This window comes from Cygnus atratus, chromosome 2 (assembly GCF_013377495.2).
Source record: "Cygnus atratus isolate AKBS03 ecotype Queensland, Australia chromosome 2, CAtr_DNAZoo_HiC_assembly, whole genome shotgun sequence".
NCBI lineage: Eukaryota > Metazoa > Chordata > Aves > Anseriformes > Anatidae > Cygnus > Cygnus atratus.
The window spans coordinates 9335378-9357511 of NC_066363.1; the positions used below are offsets into that span (position 1 = coordinate 9335378).

General features: G+C 42.0%; 1 protein-coding gene across 2 annotated transcripts in view; it reads right to left on the reverse strand.

The window, feature by feature from the left end:
- The window catches only part of LMBR1 (limb development membrane protein 1), a 69818-nt gene extending 49392 nt beyond the window's left edge, over positions 1-20426 (reverse strand). Inside the window, exons 1-4 of one of the 2 annotated variants that reach the window (XM_050708980.1) lie at positions 20140-20426; positions 4974-5046; positions 2482-2521; positions 4-143 (exon numbers count right to left, since the gene is read on the reverse strand). In XM_050708980.1, coding sequence (XP_050564937.1) covers positions 4-143; positions 2482-2521; positions 4974-5046; positions 20140-20202 — 316 coding nt within the window. In that variant the 5' untranslated portion in view covers positions 20203-20426. Of the gene's footprint in view, positions 1-3; positions 144-2481; positions 2522-4973; positions 5047-20139 lie in introns of those variants that run through there. The other variant, XM_050708981.1, reaches the window with a different exon arrangement.
- Positions 20427-22134: the final 1708 nt, after the last annotated feature.

Consider the following 22134-nt stretch of genomic DNA (forward strand, 5'->3'; position numbering starts at 1 on the left):
AACCATGAATTAGTGAGCCATTTAACCACTGAATATAGTAGTTTTGTGGAAAAGAAAGCAGGATCTCATTGCTGATTATTGAGAAAGGCAGAAGCAGGACTGCACCAGCTGAAACTGCTAGAGTGAAGGTGCTCAAGAACAGCCTGAAATTTAAAGAAATGTACCACTGTTACCAACAACAACATGCTCTGAACGGGGTTAAAAAAAGTAGTTAGCCTATCTATTAAAACAGCGTCTGAAGGTAACCCTGTGATTTCCACAGTATTTCACTTCAAAAAAGCAAATTCAAATACCAAGTAGTTTACAGAATCCAGTAAAAATAATTGCTTTTTACTAAATACCACAATTACACTCTTTGGAATGGTGTGCATTCAACGTTATAAAATTATTGGAATTTATGCAGTATCTTTTGACAATTCATATTTTACTTTTCATTCCCCACATACACACTTAGAAAAATTTTCTATTTCTAAATTCTTACTATAATTTTATTTTAAAAAAGCAGATGAGCTTTTTAATGTTCACAAAGTGGATATAATTACACAAATATTTTAACACCAAACTGAAAAAACTATTGCTTTTCTTTCACCGAGTACACATTTGAATATCTCACAGCTTAGTGTTTTTTGATAACTAAAGTCAGTACTGAGAAATCATCAGAATTATGTAAAATGTTTAAGCTTACTCTCTTCAGATCACAAATACAATTTATACAAACTGCCATCTTGTGGCATTAAAAAGAACTGTGTTCTTCAAAAAGCAAAGTAAAAATATTCTCACAGAACTAATCCAATGCTAGAACAAAATAAGAAATAATTTTCAAAACTCTGTAAGAAAAATAAACTTAAATAGATCATTCCTATGACAGGAGCATCAATGAGCTGCTTACAGAAATCTTACTTTTCCCTAACTGTCTCTACAAATCTAATTTTCATTCACACAATGAAGAAAGTCAGTGTGACTAATTTCCTTTCAGAAAAAGATACGATGCTTTTGTTGTTGGTTTTTGAGATATTTTTCTTTCACTTAAAGATGTTTAAGTACTCTAAGGCAAAACTGCAAAACTTAACACACTGTCTTTTAAGGTGCTACGGGAGTTTGGCTTGGTTTTCTCCCCCACCTACCTCTTTTAAGTCCTGACAATTATGCTACACAAAGAAACATCTATCTGTATATGTTTGACAGTTACTGCTGTTTGAAAAATAACATGCCCACTTCAGAAACAAGAAAGCTTAGGCTGAAAAAACAGGAAGCAATATAAACACTTTCAATGAACGGATATTATTCTGAAGTGCTAATCTTGTCTTGACTTACACCATGGTCTTATGAAGAACACTATTTACAATTGATATTCGTTGTATTTTAAAGCTAAACTAGAAAATAGATTCGGGGGTAACAGTTAACCAGACAAGTTTTGCTCTTTGAATGTTGGAAAATTCAAAGGCAGGCTAAGACCACAGCTGCTGTGAGAATCATTCAATCTAGAAGAACCTTAATTCACTGCAGTCTGAAAACCAGAAGAGTACCTCCTCTCTACATTAGAGCTGAGACCTTCATGGCATTCAAGTATGTATTTTTTTTCTCTCTTGACCTGAAGTAGACCTTGTGGCAAATGAGTATTTTAAATCCATAAAAAAATATCAGACGCTACTGGGCAAAGCATGTAAGATTTATCATCTTTGTGCATCTTCCAAGCTTGCCACAAACACACAAAAGTGAACAGCTTGCAATGTACTCAGCACTTTCCCAGGGTACAAGACAAATCAATAAAACATGCAATGAGCTCTCCTTCCAACAGGATGACAGTACCACCACCAAAGAGCTAAGAGTGTTGCAGTAAGTAGCAAGTCCAGATGTTTTAGCAAATCACAAAACTGAGAGGGCAGCAACAGCTCACAGACGTTCTGTAAATCTTCAGGGATATTTAAATAGGAAAGATTAATATCTAGTTTTACAAAGGAACAGGAAGAGGACAGAGTCTCTGGCAGACCAGCAGGTCTGGCAAGTGTTTGACTTCCATTCACTATTCTTTTTTAAGCCCTGTTCAGATGATCAGACGCAGATGTCTACTTTACGGTGAGCTAAGTTGCTCCCCAGGATCCACTGCCTCCCTTGACAAATTGCCATTGACTACTGCGGTGGGACTTAACTCACATGACACCTGTATTTAGACACCTTACTTCAGGTGACAGTCTTGCACTGGATTCTACCCTAGCATCAGATCCTCATATGACATTCTGACCAACTTAGTGCCTACCAGGAAAGCCACAGGTGGAAGAATCCCTAGACCAAACTGCCTTCTCTCATCATGTCTTCCATAATCCAAGTTGACACCTGATCACGTATCTTTTCCTCTGCCCTCTGATAGCACATTCAATTTGCCATCACATTTAAAAGGGACTGTTATCTAGTTTGAAAGCACACAAGATTCCTGTCAAAACAATATATTCAGGTAAAGAGTTCTTAAAGAGCTATACATACGATATTCTGTTAACTATGGCATCTTCATCCTCTTGCTCATCTGAAAAAAAATTATAGAAGGTTATATTCAATAGGTAGTCTCCTTTCCTCAGGTTAAACATACATAGGAACACATTTAGTTAAAATTTAGAATTACTAAAACCAAAAATTTATTAGCATCAGTATTTTAAAAGTGCCTTTTACAAATTTTTTTTTGACTAGTCTTAAGCTCTTCTCAATCAAGTTAGCTACAAAGTTATTTCATTCTATTTCAAGAAGTTTTAACCTGCATATTTAAAATATCTTCCAAAGGGCTCTATGGCAAGCAAGCTTTCAGACTATGACTACTACAGCTGCTGCTACAAACTGTCACTCTGGATATCTGAAGCTTCACAGAGCAGAAAAGCTACAGGAGAGTCTTCAGGTCCGTATTACCTACTACTGTAAGTTCCTAAATAGATGTTTTATTTTCAGTATTAATAATGGGGGTGAGGTGTTTTTATGGGGTTTTGTTATGTAAAACAAAAAGAACGAGCAAGAAAACCACACAGACAAAGAAAGCATACAGGAATGACCACTTGTTTCACTCAGTTACTTCTCCTTACTGATTCCTCCGCCCTACTCCTGGCTTTTTTGGTTTGCTTTTTGTTTTGAGTGGGGGGTAGGGGAAGAGAAGATCTGTTGTTGCATATTCCAACGATTTTAAGTCTTTTCAACATTTGGCTCAGAGATCTAATCGCATGTTCTTCATCTATCCTTTATACAGTTTTCTATACGTGTCTGGGTGTTATTCCTATATTTTAAATCATTTTAGAGTCAGCCTTCTTTAATCTTTCAAGTCTCCCAGCTTTTCCATCAGGTAACTCAAAATCTATTTTTCAACCCTTATTTATTCTTGGTTTGAAAAATAGACCAGGTGTTTCAAGTTTTTACGAACTATGCATACACTCGAAATAAACACGTAGCCATTAACATACTGTACTTTCACAGAATAATTTCATAAGAATGGGGGGGTTATTGCTTCCATTTCTTTGAGTGGAACCTGATGGTGTTTTGATGGGAATCTCATGGTGTTTTCAGAGACCAAGTACAAGTCCCTTATGTATTACCCTGGCTAGAGAGCTTGTTGTGGAAACTTTTTTTCCCCTGAAAGAATTCCAGAAGTGCTAACTCTCCAAACTAATCTCATCAGGAAGATCCTAGCAAGCAATGAAGTTTGCCTAACTAAATGCTCAAAAACCTTTCAGAAAGTCATGACAGCTGCAGAGCATTTCCTCTCACTAGCTGTTGAGAACAACTGCCAAAAAGGTAAAAAGTATTCACATCCAGGAGTTTGCCAAACTCATTCTCCCTTCCCATTCTTCCATACCTCCATATAACAGCAGCTTTGTAGCATCCAGAATACATACTAGGATCACAAGGTAACATCTGTTTTATTCACTATGTTGAAAGAGGCACACTTTTTTTTAGTAAAAGATGCACTAAATTTCTTGAAGATTTTTATGTTTTACATACAAGTCCATCTGTGAAAGTAACGGGTCATTAAAGCTCAATAAGCAGTTTCTATCAAAATTCAAAGTGCCAAGGTCTTAATGCATGCAAATGCTTTTCTGGAATGATTGACTGAGCATCAAAGCCTCGGATAAGCTGTCAAGAGTCAAAGATTCTGCCATTTTATACAGATTTTTATGGTATTTGCCTTTAGAATAGAAAGAGAAAAAAATGACAGGGGTCCCTACAGATTAGTGTCAGACAGACAATGTTTCTAAAGTAGGAAAAAAAGGATTATCAATTATCTCAAGGAATCAGGCTTCAATGGGGAGGTCATAAAGAACACATTAAGGAAGAACAATAAAACAACTGTACCTAAACAAAGCAGAATTATCAGACAAAATCCACTACTTCCCTCCAGTAGAACTGGCAACCTTTTCACTTTACCAGCTAAAGCTTGGAACTTGATTCTGATGTTAAAGTACAGCCTGAAGACACTTACTCTAAAGAAGTTGACATGAAAGGAGAACAAGATCTAAAGGCAAAAGAGGCAGAAGTGCCTACTTGAAATTCTCCCTTCTTCAACCTCAAAACAGATGAAATATAGGCTGACATGGAGCCACTATGGAACAAACTGCGGCCATCCACACCACCTCCCTCCAACCACACATCCTCACTCCATCACAGAGTGCCAGCTACAGCACTCACTGATCTTCTGAGATGCTTCAGTGTGCTTCACCCGTGGTGTTATTAGAAGGCGCGCTGAAGGGTCTAATAAGTGCTAGAGCTGGCACAACAGAGTGGATGGAGAGCTTGTGGCTTGGGAACAAAGGGAGCAGATAGAGGGGAAGACAGCAGCACATACAACCAGATCAGCTCAGGCTGCTGCAGCCTGAGAAACACGTTTGGCCAGAGACCTGGACAGGTTCTTCTGCTTCTCTTGTGGTGGCAGAGAGGAAAAGAACCACCTACTCACTTGAAAAAACAAAGTGAATTTTGAATACATCAAAAACTATGCTTACCTGCTTTTCTTTTGTATCTTGTGATTATGAAGTAGGAAACTATGTAGAGAACAGCAAACAGGAGAAAACAAATCTGGAAAAAAAAATGTTGCATTAATTAGGTTGTGAAGAAATGTCTGGATTATAATAAGAATGAACAGAAAATACACTATCAACAATTTCAAGTTTAATTCAGATCAATGCAAGCATCCTTTATATAAAGGTCAGTGCTGGTTTTATGGTTTATACCTCTTTAACAGAAAGTTAAACCAATAAGAACAGCTCAAAGTAACAGATGTTAGAGCCACTACACAACTAACAAGTTCTACTCTAAAATGAAGAAAATGCCAGTGTTTTATGTTTGTTTTGTGCTGGTTTTTTTCCAAGTTTGAACATATTCAAGTCATAAGATTTATCACTCCTTGCCACAAGTAATGTAGGGGTAATGGTACAATGGGTTCCTAAAGATCTATTTTGGAATAAGCTATCAACATACATAAAGAAGAAGGTAATTAGGATTACTATTTCCATCATGTCTGAGCCCAACAAATTCTAGGCAACAATACAGACCAGAGAGTCTGCACACAGTGGATGCCTGAGCTGTGAGCTAGTCAAACACAGTTTTCCTCTATAGTCGGAGAAGCCAAGGGCACAATTCCCCTCTCCTCACAAGGCAGACAGCTTATTTAGGTCACAAGTAGGCCCAGGGTGTCTGCATCAAACTTGTTTCTAAGATTTGGCACTCGAACTTCAATCCAGTAAGACAAGGCCCAAACAGCTACAAGTACAGAGGACATTAATCAAATGACAATACAGTTTCAACCTTCAAATCTTTTGGGGTAACAACACACAACACCAAAAAATCAAGTTTTTCCTTGAAGGAAATACCAGAGGGTCAACACTGCTTCCTTAACCTAGCTCTACTGACGCCTATTAAAAACCTGAGTCAGAAGTAAAAACAGCAAAGCACGCCACCCCAAGGTGCTGCAGCCCTTCATCTTCACTAGTACTTGAGCAATAAGAGTGAACTGCTGTACTCCAACAATGTATTTTTCTTCTTTTTATTAGCTCTGCAGCAACAGATCACCTACAACACAAGCTGAGAAACTACGTGATGTATCCCCAGATTATTAAGATCCTTTTCTATTACGATGCTTTTTGTTTCGTGCACAATACGAGTAGCCACCAAGCAGGTCTCCTAACACAGCAGTTGACCAACTCAGTCAGATGAAACTGTTTTAGCAGTTTTTGTTATAAAGGGAGTTGTTCTACTGCCTGCATAGGTGTTTTAATTGGATCTGCAGTTCACAATATTAGCCCCCAATGTGTTTTACTACAATCTGAGCGTTGATTTTCCATTGTGATCTGAAGCTGCAAAACAGTTTAACTCATGCCTGGTAAAGCCATTTCCTTAATCAGTCGTTTAAAGATTTGTTGCCTTTAACAATTTACTGTCTCAGAAAATCAGGAGCAGAACAACTGCCCTAAGAGAAGGAAGAAAGTCAAAGCAAGGGTAATGATGATAGTCCTTAAAGTTTTACATCTCAAATGTACAACCAAATTACATCTAAACAGGCAGAATGATGGGGAGAATGGGAAGAGAAAAGGACGTATCACGTAATTAGGAAAGACTTTTTCAAGAATACTAAATGAAATAACTCTCCCAGCTTATTTTTTTAGTATGTAGTCAGACACGTTAGATCAGAAACAAAGCACAACACCTGGGTGCCTACAATTGCCCCACAGACTTCCCCCCAGCAGTATCACTGTGCCATGGGTCTGAAAGAGGCAACTGAGCTCGTTCTCTGAGCAGGTAACCCACAGCGGGGATGTCTGAAATACAGATGCCAGGAATCAAATGTCATAACTAGGTCTCTATATTCAAACATTCAACCTGAATAGAGTTCACCATTCTAAATTGCTTTCTTTGAAAGGTTGCTTCAAAGAAGAAAGGTTTTTGATAGAGAAATCGGATTTAATTTTAAAAAGCTGGTATATTTTTGAATCAGAACGAACAAAAATCTGAAAACCACCTTGGGCTTTCAGAGCTTGTCCTGTCAGTAACAGATAACAGTGCCAGTGCCGAAAGAGAGTCATTCTCCGAGTTTCCAGTTTCCCTGAAAACTAGACCAAGCCTACAGATAGAGGCATCTAATTTTAGGCACCCACCTTTGAAAATTAGGTGTGACATAGACAGGGTCAGTAAAATTCTTTTTAAAAAGAATCTGTGAGACCCAAATAACACTGCTTCCGTCTAAAATACAGTTAAGCTCTCTTTTTCTTGTTTTATTTAAAACAAGAAAAGGGTGACTGCTGTCTTGTATTACCTTCAAATAGAGTAGATGTCCTCTATTCCATCTGTGACAGCAAGGTTACAGTGAAAGCATGGGTCTCTACTTATACGGTACCACCGAGATAAGTGAGGTATTTGCAGAGTACAGCAGGAGAAAACTGTCCAGTAACATGAACTGTCAGATGCCATATTTCTAGTTTTAGATGACAGCTACTTTGCAACTCAGCAATAATGTGTAACTACATATCTTGGTGTAATTATCCTTCTACTTGTCAGAATTGAGAACGATTGTATCATTGTAAATATTTGATGAAAATTATGTATTTTCACTAATAAACACTAATAAACACCTTTTTAATGAATAAAGAAGTAAATTCTAACCAGTGAAAGCTTTAGGAATTTAACAAGAAGAGAGTATTCAGAAGTTAAAATTTCTTCATAGTAATCGAAACAAATCACTAAGCAAACTCAAATGTGCCTTCGGTCTCAGTTTATACTCAGTGCAAGCTGTGATCCTGAAGTGTGAGTATCCATGCGTCCCAAATAGCCTTCGAAAGGGAGCAGCAAAACTAAAGGGAGCAGCATCCTAACTATTTTTAGAGTGGAACTCTGTTAAGCTGGGGAAAAGGAATGTGCTGCCCATGAGAACCGGAGAATAGACTCCACCGTCCTGTCACGCTGCAATCCTGGGCTCTTACTCCTCACACTGCTCTTTGTTTTGTGATATTTTTGCACTGCAATAAAAACACGGCCCTTGTTTGTACTTGTTCTTGTCTCAGTTCATGCTTCTTAATGATGATGACTGGGCTTGTATGCAGCACTCCAGGTACAGTCAGTCCTGTGGCTGTATGTAACAGCACTAAGCCATCCCTTCTTTACTTAAAGTACTTAAACCTGTTCACCCGAGAGTCACATTAGTTTTCCTCCGATCACCAAACCCATCCATGCTGTCCTCCCCAACTGCTTCCACTTGAGCAGCTCAAGATACAGTGGAAACCTGTTTTCAGAATTAAGGTGAATAACGTGTCTCTTTTTTCCTCCTTTTAGAAACCACACCTTAATTTTACACTACCTCTATTTCAGGGTAATCCAGTCCCTTCTGCACAGTGATCCAGCCATCCACTGCATTAGCTAGACCTCCGAAGGAATCAGTAGTGTGCTAACAGCAGCATATTTTACATCATTTTCATCATAGTTGAGCAAGACGGCTGTTAATACTAACACTTTAGGAAACTGAATAGCAGATTTGTTCAAACACCTATCATCATGTACACTACAACCAGCTTCTAATTCACTTTACAGCTCTGCCCCAGTTTACATAATACCTTTCTGTGTGTTATCTGGATATAGCCCTTGGCATATGCAAAAGAAAGTTTAACAACAGTCAGGTGTCTTCAAAAACACAGGTCTTTGCAACTCATTTTTATCTTTAAAAAGGCTCAGAATAGGATTATCCACATATAAATAAGTTCTTAGTGTCCTAAACCAACTGTTAACCTTTATTTCTAATCAAAGGTATTAAAATGCATCCAGGTAGTCATAGTGCAATATGACACTCGTCTAAAAAGCACACCACACAAACACATCGGTATCTCCAGTGAAGGAAGAACCTATATCCTTTAAAAACCATCTAAAAACCAGAACTATTATATGTGACAGTGATATGTATAAGCTAATATTGGAATATTCTGTTAAATCCTAATCATACTGCAAGCCCTGTTTTCAACAAAAAGCATCATTTTATGCCATCATTCATCCCTGCAATAAGATCTGACAACAGGTAAGGATGCTGCGAATACAGCAAATCTGGTACAAGTTACATTCCTCCTAACCCCAAACCTTCCACAATTGCTTTTCCACTGGAGCACAGATTAAGCTCGTCCAGACTTGAGGGGAAAGTGAAGACACTGCAGAAAGTGTACCCAGCTGTGATTAATCAGGACTTCTGACACTCCCTGATATAGCACTGATTAAAAAACCTTTCAATTTTAAAGTTTATTTCCTTAAACTCATTTTAACTTTAGAGAAGGGCAAAGCAGTCATAGATCTGTTGCCATAGCTAGACTGCTTCTAGGAAGCTACTTCAAACCTATGTTCTTACATTATGGGGGAAGCACCCTGAGTCCTTGTTTGACCAGCTGCATCAAAATATAAAAAGGATGAGTGTGAGAATTTATGGTTAGAAACAGTTATGCAAATCATTTCTTTTTTTATTAGTATTATTTTCAAACACCACCCAGCAGCTGAAAACAAAGCGTGTGAAATCTGTGCTACATTTAGGGGCTCCCTTTTAGCAGGTGGCACACTAAAAAGACTTTCAGCGACAAGCATATAATTTATTAAATCTCTTTGCATGAAAGAAACACAACCTCTGGTCGGACAAGCAAAAGAAACCCATCTTCCCCTGGAGTTCATCTTCATTTGGGAAAAGATGTGCTGTTTTGCCTGCTGAGGTTACACACAGGACACACCAAGAGAAGCTACTTGTGGGGATGCACTGCATTCCTAAGTATCTTGTATCCAGCTCCGCCACAGAGTCATACTTCTGGATCCGTACCAGGCAGCTCAACTCCTGTGAGGATGGAGCTGGAGATAAACTCCACGCATTCCAGTTTGTAACCGTGCACGTCTGAGGCGCTGGCACTGGAGAGTCTAACATAAACACAAACAAAGGTCTGAACTAACTCAAGTTACCTTGTGCTTATCCCCCTGACAGCTACTAAAGATCAGCTGACATTAATTTGTCCGTGTTGACGACCTTTAAAACTCTGGCACTGAAGTTCATGCCATGGATTAATAAAGCATCATCTGCTGTTGCAAGTGCTAGAGGTACACATTCTCTGTAAGAAAGAATGTGCTCAAAATACACGAGGGTTTCCCCTCCTCTCCCCGATACACAGAATACAGACACTATTCCCCACTGTAATTAGTGTGTGCATATGAAGACTTGTATTTTTGTGCACAGAAAGAGCAACAGCTTCTTTAGAGAGGGTCTGTACATACTGCACCGTATTCGCCCCGGTTGTGCTGGAAGCGTAAGAAGAAAGAAAAAAGCACACCACGAATTTGTGCAGTAATCACCCACTAACTGCGGAGCAGTGCACCCTGGCAAAGCCCCCCAACAGCATCCTGGGCGACATTACCAGGAGCAAAGCCAATAATTGTGGAAGTAATTACCCTCTCTAGTCAGCATTCAGGGGATCACATCCAGTTACGAGCCTCCCATGTAGGAAAGCCGTTGAAAATTACAGCAAGACGACCCCAAGATGGTCAGGGGGCTGAAATGCTCGCCCCGTGCCGGCAGGCTGATGGACCTCAGTTTGTTCCCCATGAACACAACGAGCCTTTGGGGTCCTGCCAGCAGCCTGTGGGTACCTACAAGGTCACTAAGAAGGCAGAGCTGGGCTCCTGACGCTGCTGCATGGCCGAGGATGAGACTAGGAGGTAAGGAAAAGCTCCTCCACGGGTAAAGTGGAGCAGGGAAACAGGCTGCCCGGCGAGGTTGTGCCATCTCCGTCCCTGGAGGTTTTCAGAAGCCAGCCACATAAAGCCCCGAGTAAGCCGGTCTTGTCCAGATACAGCCCTGAGCAAGCATCATCTCGTAGCAGACCCTGCTTCAAACAGGGGGCTGGGGCACAGTCAGCCTTCTTTTCTGCTACCCTGAACAAATTAGCATGGTGAGAAGTGTTGGCACCTCATAATTTATACCTTTTTCCACTTGCATTTGTTTAAGCACAGACCCCCTGTAAAGCTGCCAGTGATGCCCTCCTGCTATGAAAAAGCTAAATACCTCACACAGCTCTGGCTTTTAACAGGAAGGAACCACCACAGAACTATTCTGAAGCAAAACGTCACAGGCCTTGGCAAATTTCTTTGATTTCACACATTTAAGCTTGTCTCTAGAACAGCATCCGACTGGACAACTGATCATTTCTTCCCATTTAATTAGTATTTAGAGTAAGTACAGCAAGTCTGGAGAAGCAAAACAGACAGGACAGCATTTTACTATGCTATCTTTGAAATAAAAAAATCAAGAAGCTTTGAAGAACTGCGGAAGTGTAGAAAATAGCTTTGAAGTAGTGACTATGCCAGAATTAAAAATAAAAAAGCTACTGTTATTACATCTACCAGCATTTCTATGCAAAGGATAGGCAAGAAAAAGGCTACGGACACAACAGTCTTCACTTCTTGCAGCTGCTTCACAGAGCACGTCCTCTTCCCTAAATAGAAAAAAAGCAGAGCAAGAAAGAAAAAGCAGAAGGCACTGTGCAACACTGCTGTAAAACATATCTAAGAACACATTTAATGGCTGAAAACAGAACTGGCAGTGGTTTTGCTGACTGATTACTACCTGTAGAAAAGTAGCAGCGTTGTACCTTTGAGTTTTAATCTCTGTAACATAAAACAACTTAGCATAGCACCACGCACACTTACTACTCTTGCTGCTACTACATTTTATTGTGCATTAAAATGCTCCACAGCAGCTGAAATGCTTCTTCCTGCTGTTGCATTGGCAACTGCTTCTGTTTCCACCTGGAAAGGATGGCAAGGATGAAGAGCAGGAAAGCACAGGTGGAGACAAACAGTCTTGGTCTATTTCTAGTAACTCCATTATCCCACCGACATCCAAAAAGGAAGCACTGAGCTCCACTGCTGTTTGCAAGGGTCATCAATAAGTTACCTACAACAAATAATACAGACTTAAAAAAAAAAAAAACTAAAACTTTCAGCTCTGCTCTTAGCCTGACCTTGGCATTTATAATATCATCTGCTTGGGATGACCTATTTTTCCTCAGATGAAGATAACTCTTTATTCTTAAGCTCTGTGCTCTGTAGTTATATTAGCTCAGTCTAATTCAGCCAGACAGCCTTAAACACTTAGTGTGACATGCAAATTTCAAAATTAAGAGAAAAGTGTCAAGTGTGTTATGACCAGAGATAAATTTTACCCATCAACACCCCAAACCCACAACTCTCCCTACCTGTACAGTCTCCTCTGGCCATACGAGAGGCTGGCCCACCCTGCTTTTCTTGGTGTCCAATTCACAAGGAAATCCTTAGCGGTTAAGAGGCTGGGTGTCTAGAGTTGCTCACTTAGGAAAAGTTTCAGGATCTAACAAAGCTTGAAAAAAATCCAGCAGCATTGTGCGCTAGGAATAGTGCTCAGCTGAAGACAACTACAGCCGCTACAACCCTTCAGAAGGTGCTTTCTGGGCATTACACATTTAACTTCATGCTAGCTTTGTCTGCAGCACAACCCCACTTCAAACTGAGGGGAAAACTCAGGTTAATCTATCGATTTGTCAGCTTTATGTTCACTTTTATATACCTATTGGGAATGTATTTATGCTGCAGAGTAAAGAGGGGAACAGTATTTTGTAACACCTCTACGAGTCTCCCCAATAGGCCCCAGACACCTTTGTTCAGGCTACTGGTTCTGTAGCCAGTAATGCACTCAGAAACCCCGAAAAAGTGACCCCAAGCCATGTTTCTTTGACCTGGACAGGCTACACCAGCACCATTAAAAATCAGACTCAAGAATATTTTTCAGCATTAGTGTAGGATTTAAAACACCCCCTAGAATTAACACCAATAGCACCAACCTAGGTCATGCAAAGTTTTCTGGCCCTGAATAAAGGCATTATCCAACATTTTGCAGCCAGACTGTAATAACCAGTTACATTAAAACTGAATTCAGAGTCAGTCCACTGAAAGTTGCTATCTGGAAAAAATAAACTCGGGAGTCTCATTCACATAAATTTGTTAAACTATTTGTTTGCATTAAGCCAGCTTCTTGGGCCAATATTAATTTCTAGGGCAAACTGTATCTTAGGAGATTGAGCTAGTGAATTTTCTCCTCCAAACTCAAAAACCCTCTCCTTTTTCTTCTCATACATACCATAGAATTTAAGTAGTACATCTCAATTTTTCCCACCCCCAAACCAAAGCCATTTTTAAACTGCAACACTTGTACATTTTCATCATTCTCACCAATTACAGATTCTCTTCTCCACACAAACTGGACATTTACGTAAGTTACCTGTCTTAAAACTCAGCAAATATTTTAGACATACTGCTTTTGTCAAATTCAGCACCAACTCATTGATCCTTCGTATCAGCTAAACAAATTAAAATAGAAAGTATAATTAGATAATGGGAAAGACAGGACAATCAAGGCATCACCAGACACTTAAGATCACAAGTGAAAAACAGAAGCACCATGTTCCAGTGATGGCCATGGAGCCACAGACACTGGAGGTAACAGGGAGCAAGTGAAGGATGCTACTTCTTTCTTCCGTATGTTAAACTCAGCCATGACAGACTTCAGTGCCATCTATACACGTGCTGCTTGCTGGAGGGAGCTATGTGAGATGGAAACGGATCAAATGCAACAGAGCGCTGTTGAATAACGTTCAACTAATCACAATATTTTCAAAGCCAAATTATCAAAGTGTCCAAATATTAAAACCAGACAAAGCACTGGGGTCTCCTGGTCTCCTGCATCCACGTTGACTGCAGTTAGAACCAACTTCCACCTCTTTCAGCTAGACAAGAAACTAGAAGCCTTGGGGGGGGGGGGGGTGCAGCTAAGCAACACAACGAGATGTATTCAACAGCAAGCTGATGAAAAGTCAGCGTGAATTCTGTCACCAGCTTCATGAGAGTTAACTGGGCCCCAAAGAGCAACAGATCAAAGCTGCTGAAGGTAGGAGGCGATTCCACTTGTCCCACGAATGACTAGTAAGGAGGGTACAGCAGTGACTTCTTCCAGGTCATCTCCACCTCACTGCACGCTTGGCTTTCACAGTGATGCATCAGCCTAGGCTGTTAATTGTTAGGTGCATAAAAGCAAATGACAGTCAGGATGTTCAAAGGCCCTCCTGTTCCCACAGGACAAGTTACGCAAAATCCCGCACGTTAATAGTTACCTAGAAGTCAGTGTCCTTAGATATTTGACAGAAGCATACGTTTACAAGGAACCTTCAGAGGAGCTGTAAAGAGTAAAGAACATTGCAGAAGTTAAGATTTTCTCACCAAGAGTTATCCCTGCCCTCCTAAATGAGGATAACTACCAAATCAAGCAGGGGAAGAATAAAAAGACAAGAAACGGAAAATACTACACAGACACAAAAAAATAATAAGCACTTACAGCCTTCAAATAAAAGCAGTAAGCATCCATTGAATTAAGTGTTTTGTTTAGATTGTTTTGTTTGGGTTTTCCTCAACCCAAATTCCCAGCTACATCACAACTGAACTCCCTTGCTTACCGTAGCTTCCCTAGGAACATGCTTCTGCCTCTCTCCCCACTCCCACTTCCACCACCCCCTCCCCTCTGCAACTGCACCCACCATCCAGCCCTCCACCTCCTGGTGTCTCTCCAGAGCCTCTTGGGCTTGCAAAAGACATTCACGACAACGCTGCTTTCTCCCAGTTACCTCTGCCATCCCATCCGCTCCACCTATTACACCGCCAGCTACCCAAACACAACCTGGTTTTGGAACCATTTGGCTGGGGTCTTGTGGTCAGTAGCTGGGTTTGTTTGCTGTTCATTCTTTCACCACCTCTTAACCTTGTCTCAAATCCTGCCTGTACCTTGACATTATCAAGTTTATGTTCTCCAGACAAAATTTCTTGAATTATTTTGTAATCTAAGTTTTCTTTAACAGCTAACCTTCCACGAAACGTGTCTGCCTTTTGGCCAACCGCTGCTACAAACAAACACGCTAGCATTCAAGAGGAATTATTTTTGACCTGTAACTAACAGCAACTTTTTACACTTGGGTCTTTCATGTTTCTTTTACGTAAATGGAAAAAGTGGAACTCCGCAAAAAGTTGCTTGTTTTGAAAATAAGCATATCTCCATCCGCTTGCCTGAGCCAAGTGTTGAGAGATGCCTATTGATTCCAGATGGAGCCACGAGCGCTGCGCTTCGGTACCAGCAGCCAGGAGATGACTCACTGCTTCACCAACAGAACAGCATCCATGTTTACAAGTGAGGGTATATTTTTAAGATAATACTTATAAAAAGCGTTGGCAACATTGTAGTTATGTTATTATGTGCAATCTTCTGCCTCGTACCTCACGTCACTACAAGTGCTGCTTTATCCATCATTACAGGTTGTTTTTTTTTTTTTCGAATGTTTTGGAAAAGAGGCAATACTGAGAAACCTAAGCAAAATTATCTTTGAGATACAAGAGGCAGTTTAAGATATAAATTACTCCTGAAATTTTCAGAGCATAGATTAAAAAAAAAAAAGAAAGGCGTGTTATTGAATAAAAGATGAACTTGCATAAACTTCAGGATTCTTCTCCTGTACGAAGTGTAGCGTGGTTCCTGCTGGCACGCATCCCCTGCATGGCTGTAAAACGAGGAGACATTTTACAGAACACACAAACATTAGTTATTTGTAAGAAGTTGATCTTAAAAATTCCCAGTGTTTCTAGTCAGCATTTCCTTCCTGGCCCGCGCTCAGAACACCATCACTCCTGGCAGAAGCGCTGCTCTGCGAGCACCGTGAGCACCGCCCGGGGCCAAGGCTCAAGGAGGCAGAACGGGTCGGGAACAATAGGGCGTGCTGCCCGCAGGACCACGGCGCCCTAATCAGCTCGCTCACCTTGCAGCCACCAGGGACAAACGCCAGCACGAGCCACACGCCAGCTCAGGAGGAAGAGGAGTCCTGGACACATCTCGACCCCAAAATAAGACAGGATTACAAAGGTGCAACGAGAAACCAAGAGAGGAAAACAAGCTAGTGCTGGTAGTGTGGAGACACAAACAGAAATCGAAGCCACTGACACTGTCACAACTCTTCAAAAAAAGAGTTTCTTTCTAAACTGCTGGAAGTTATTTTTATATTCAGATTGTTTTTTCTCCCTGTTACACAAAGATCGGATCACCTGTAGCAAGAAAAATTCCTTAATATAGCTGAAATAAAAAAATAAATGTTAAAGGAGTATGATTTCCAAAAAAAACCAAAAAACTATAAAATGCCAGAATTCCCTTACAGAGGGAACTGCTTTTAGAAGCAGAGAAACAAAGTTTCTCCAGCTAGGTAGTAGCTGAAGCCTACACCTCCTAAAACAGCCCTTCCAAAGGGAAGCATCTGACACTCCACCTAAAGACACACATTACCCTATTTTAACGTCTGCCTTTACTTGCATGAAACCATTAAAACAGCACTTTTGTGTTGGAACTGATTCTGCCAGGACTTTGGGCTTGTTTGTTTTCCCTCGTGTCCTATTAAGTGCAATTAAGTCATTTCCAAATATACCATGCCTTCCAACTAATAATTTTACAGCCACCAAGTTGTTTTCTTCCACAGTTTTCCCCACACACCATAAACATGAGCACACTATTTATTTTGCCAAGGAAGCCTCAGAAGAGTACGTGTATTTTTATAAACTGAAAGACCTATGTTTTGTAAATAGAGGAACAAAATCAAGAAGTACATCTAAATTTGAAAGCATATAAACTAATTTAAAAGTATATAAACTAATGGTGCAGGATAGAAGACTCAAAGGGGAACAAAGGAGCGTAGGAAAAAGTAAAGCCAGAGGAGCACAAAGCCTGCACCACTGTGCTTAGTTAATCTGAGCCTGAAATAAACATTTCACAGCACCACTAGCGACAAGTGGAACATTTTCGTTATGTTGTTTAAATAGACAGACTAACAGGACACAAGGGAAAAAAGAAATTCCCCAAGAGATTAAGCATCTTCCATAGATGTGCGAGATCTCAGCAAACTAGAAATGGATCAAAGGATCAAGGAAGGCAAAATAAATAAGTGTACAAAACAGCAGTAGCATGCAATCACAGAGCATCACCCGGCCTTCACACGTACTACAAGACTTGCACACGAATGCTGACCAAAGGCAGAGCACACGTGCTCCTACATTTAGCAACCTTGAAGCAGCTGATTCATGTCTGAGGAGCCGTGCTAAAACCAGATTAGAGAGTTTGCCTCCTGTTAGTAAGGGATCATCTCATGAAGCAACAAAACACAAGGCAGGTTCTTTTCTTGCAAACAGGGACGCTCTTGAAAAACCAGACACCACGCTGACACGCCAAACAGGAGGCCAGGAGGTGAACGGGCCTGAATTTTATGCATTAAACCACAGTCAGTCAACTCGAAAGTGGACAAAAGACCTTTAAAGTCTTTCATTAATCTTGCTCAATTTATAAACATGTGACAGAAACTTCTCTCTTTCAGCGGTGAAATTATCAGAAGTTGGCACCTACAGAAAAAGAGGTGAGTACCACCAGCAGAAGGGTAAGAGGCCTTTGGGTTTTGTTACACACCAAAACTTTATAGAAACTTACTCGCTTGCCCACTCAGAAGATAGATATAACAGAAATTAATCATCACATCACACTGAAGCTGAGCTTAGCATGCCTTTAGGAATCCCTCAGGATGCACAATCTAGAAATTCTATAACCATTCAAAGGAGAAGAGTAAAATTTGCAAAACAAAAGAGAAGAGGGTTTTCTTTTCAACCACACCAAGCTGATTTCCCTTCTCTCATGAATTTCAGCTTCCAGTAAAGATGGTGCCACACAACTAGAACTCCAAAGACACTAACACATTCCATAAACCTGACTTATTTCTACAAACAGGCATATGCAGTTTTTGTAATACAGTGGAAGAAAACTCTAAATCCTTTTGTTCACCGCTCCAGTGCTCCTACCCCACCTGCAGCTGGAACGAAAGCCTCGTGCACGTCAGAAAGTGGAACACGGTCCCTCCTTCAGCCGCGCGGCCGACGGCTGTACCAACGGCCTAGCCACAACTGTTTGTCTGCACCTCTGAGGAAAGGATACTGTGCAACTTCGTGACCAGCGAGGGCAGAACTACTTGTGGGGGATGTTAACATCACGGTACAGGTAAACAACATGCTCTGGGTACTTGGTGGCGCTTAGGCTAATGACAAGAGCAACAGGAGACTGTGCAACAAGGATTCTTGCAATATGCTCCTGCAGCCACGTGAGCACTGCAAGAAGGTTGTGTGCTCAGCTGGGGACGGCAGCAGTCAATGCACTCATAAAACCCTGTGGGCTTCAGATACATAAATGAATATACATAAATATACTTTATATATACTATATACATAAATGAAAGGCAAGAACACAACTGTACGAGTGCATGTATTAAAAGGGAAAATTGTTATTTCTATCCTTACCTACTCAACAATAACATAGATGGCCTATCATATCAAAAGTATAGCCTGAAAAGCAAGAAGTTTTTACTGAATATTCTGCCTTCGATGTCCACATAAAGCAACACTGCACCTCTAAAATACATGTTCTTGATGTCTTACGTGAATTCTTATGACTATACCAATAGGAAGAATTACTAACTGCTCTCAGATGGGCTGCAAAACTTTACAGAAGTAGTTCCAGTATACGTTAGTTAGTTCTTTAAGAATTTAATAGACTTTATTACATTTAAAGGTAGATTAAAGAATTTGATCGTGCATCTTTACTAGGTACAAAACCACAACGCGTAGCACATGATACATCAGAACAAGACCCTGGGGGACAAAAGTATGAGATACCTAGAGCTCAAAGAACTACAAAAGGAAAAATGGACACTGGGGAAAAGATGGATCCTAACATCTAGGAGAGCTGCATGATGATGTATATAAATTTCTGTTTTCATCAAACAGAAGACATTAGGAAAACATTTAAATACTTCTTTACAGCACAATATTATTCTTTCAATGCCCCTCCACTTGTCATGGTTCTCATGACATACCCCACATCCACTCATGCAAAAGTGAAGAAAAACCCCAGCAAACTAGATTTTTCAGCTCTCTTCATATAGATGTGGTATGTACTCTTGAGAAAAAAAAACTATCCTGGCAGTATAATACCTCAGCAAAAGAAAGGTTTTAACATATGCATTCTTAAGATACAGAAAAGAAGTTCACACACTAGGGACACAGTCAAGTCTCTTTTATCAAACACCCTTGCTGTAGGCCTACCTAACCCTGTTAACAGCGATATTTAAGATTGCCTCTCAAAGTAGCTGAAAATTATTCAGAGTTAAATTATGAAATGGTATCTTCATCCGAGGAGTCTCCCCTTTCTCACCCAGCAGTAACCGCACAGTGCATGTAATTAACCCAGCGGCGTTAGGATGGTAAGTGGCCGACCAAAGCCGCCTCTCTCCTGCATGCAGCAGGAGCACGATGAACCCCATCGAAACACCTCTGTGGGCTTCAAACAGTCCTTAAAACGTGAACCAGGCAGTCCCGAGAGGAAGCCACAACAGCTCTCCCCACCTGCACACAAGGTGCAGCGCTGCACTTGACCCCAGGAGGCTGAGGAAGGTGGGACAGCGCGGGTGTGCAGGGTATGCGCGCTCTCTTTCTCCACCTGGAGAGCACGGGGCACGCAGTGGCGCTGAGAGCGAGCCCAGGGCTGGGGGAAAACGCGAAGGTTCCTCGTGTCCCTTGAGAAGGGTGCAGCCTTACAACCAGCAGCTAAAGCCAGGAGGGTGTCAGGACCACCAGCAGCAATGGGTGGGAGTTGCAAGGCTGCATTTGAAGGTGTGCGCCTACCGTGCTTCGCCCAAGGGGCAGGGAGACCCCCGGGGAGAGGCAGGAAGACCCCCGAATTGGCGGGGGGGGGGGGGGGGGGAAGAAGGAAGGGGGACCCCCGAATTGGGGGGGGTAGAAAGCAGGGAGACCGCCGAATTGGGGGGGGAGAAGGAAGGGGGACCCCCGAATTGGGGGGGGGGGGGGGAAGGCGGGGAGACCCCCGAATTGGGGGGTCACAGAGATCACCGGATCAGGACAGGCAGCCGGGGGTCAGAAGCCTGAAGGGGCGACGATGGGACCCGGGGGGGGGGGGGGGGGGGGTGGTCACACGACGGTGAGGGGCGCGGCGCGTACCGTGTACTCCCGCACTTGGCTGTGGAAGTTCTGCTCGCGGATCGTCACCTCGTCCGCCTCCATCCTTCATAGCCCCGCGGCCCCCGCGCGGAATGGCGGCCGCCGCGCCGCCTCCTCCTCCTCCTCCTCCTCGTCGTCCTCGTCCTGCCGCCTCAGCTGCTGCTTCTCCTGCCCCCCCGGCGGCGGGCGGCCCACCATGGCCGGGGCAGGGCCGGTTACCTCCCCCGAGCCCTGCCGGACGACCGAGGGGCTCCGGCGGGCGGCGCTGGGGGCGGGCTGCGGCGCTCCGTCAGGGGGAGGGGGAGGGGGAGGAGGAGGAGGAGGAGGAGGAAGGCCAGCACCGCCCCCCCCCCCCGCTGCGTCACCGCTCAGCGCCGCGGCCCCGCCCGCAACCGCCCGAGGGAGGGAGGGGCAACGGGCAAACGGGGGCGGGGTCTGAGGGAGGGGGCGGGGTCTATGGGCAGGGCTGGCCCAAAATGGCGGCTCCGCGCCTAGCAGCGTGGGGGGTTATGTTTTAAGTCAAATTTTCTTCGTTTCTGGGTTTGCAAGCAGATCGATTGTCTAAGCATACACAAAAACTATTCATCTAGGACGCATTATAAATTATAGATGATGGTTTACCAAATTAACACTTGTTTCAATCCAAATATGTAACATTGCTTCAAGAATTACTGCATTTCTACAACTTTCATAGAATCATAGAATATCCCGAGTTGGAAGGGACCCATAAGGACCATCGAGTCCAATTCCTGGCTCCACACAGGTCTACCCAAAGTCTTAGACCATGTGTCTAAGTGCACAGTCCAAACACTTCTTAAATTCAGACAGGCTTGGTGCAGTGACTACTTCACTGGGGAGCCTGTTCCAGTGTGCAACCACCCTCTCGGTGAAGAACCTCTTCCTGATGTCTAGCCTAAACCTCCCCTGCCTCAGCTTGACACCATTCCTGCGGGTCCTATCACTGGTGATTAAGGAGAATAGGTCAGCACCTGGCCCTCCACTCCCCCTTACATTTCAAGTGTAAGGCTCATTGCTTTCTGCCTTCTTACATCTATTGATACATTACACACGATATCCATGCCAATTATAATTCAGCTTATATCTACTCCCTAGCCTCTGGCCCATTTCCTTGGTTAAAAACGTCCTTTTGAGGATTACAAGTTATTTGCAGGCAGAATCGCACTGCAGGTGTGGGAGGTCAGAAAAATTCCCTCCCTCTGCCCTTCTGAAGTCCACTGCTCCTGGAGGGAGAGTTTCTCAGTATTTACTGAGGCATTAGGAATGGGAAAGGACCACTAAAAGCAGATCTGGAGGAGCACTGAGCACAGGGGCTTTGAGATAATTCTTGGGAAATGCTGTCCTGCACTGTATAGCACTAGATTGAGTCTGACAGATAATATTGGTTGTTTTTTGTTTTTTGGTTTTTTTTTTTCAATTTTTCCCACTACAGTCATCTTCTAGGGATGCTGAAAGTGGTGAAAGCATCAGTAGCTGCCAAGACAAACTTGACATGAGTCTTTGGTGTGTGAGACTTGCTACTGATGTTCCTTTACCAGGACTTGGTCCAGAGAGAACAATATAATTCAAGACACTGCTTATGGGTAGATGTAATGTATTTTAATATAGCAACAAACACAACTGGAAAAAGTAGGTAATTGATATGCAAGGACCTGTTCTCAGAGAAATCAAATGCTCTGAGAGATGTCTATGGAAAGTATGTCAGTAGAATCAAAAAACTCTATTCTTAAAATATATGCTTAATGTTTGTGCAGAAGAGATAGGTTCCTAGCTTTCATCATCTAATACACAATAAATTACACAATACACAGTAAGTTGCAATAGTATGGTAAATAGGGTGTGAGGAGCCAAGTATTTAGGCCTTCGCTAGATTTGTGATGAAGACAAAAGTAAGCATTGTAGCTTGAGTGAAGGCTAAGAACCAGGGACAGCATGAAGGTTCGTCGAAGAAGAAAAATGGAATAATCAGAGATCAGA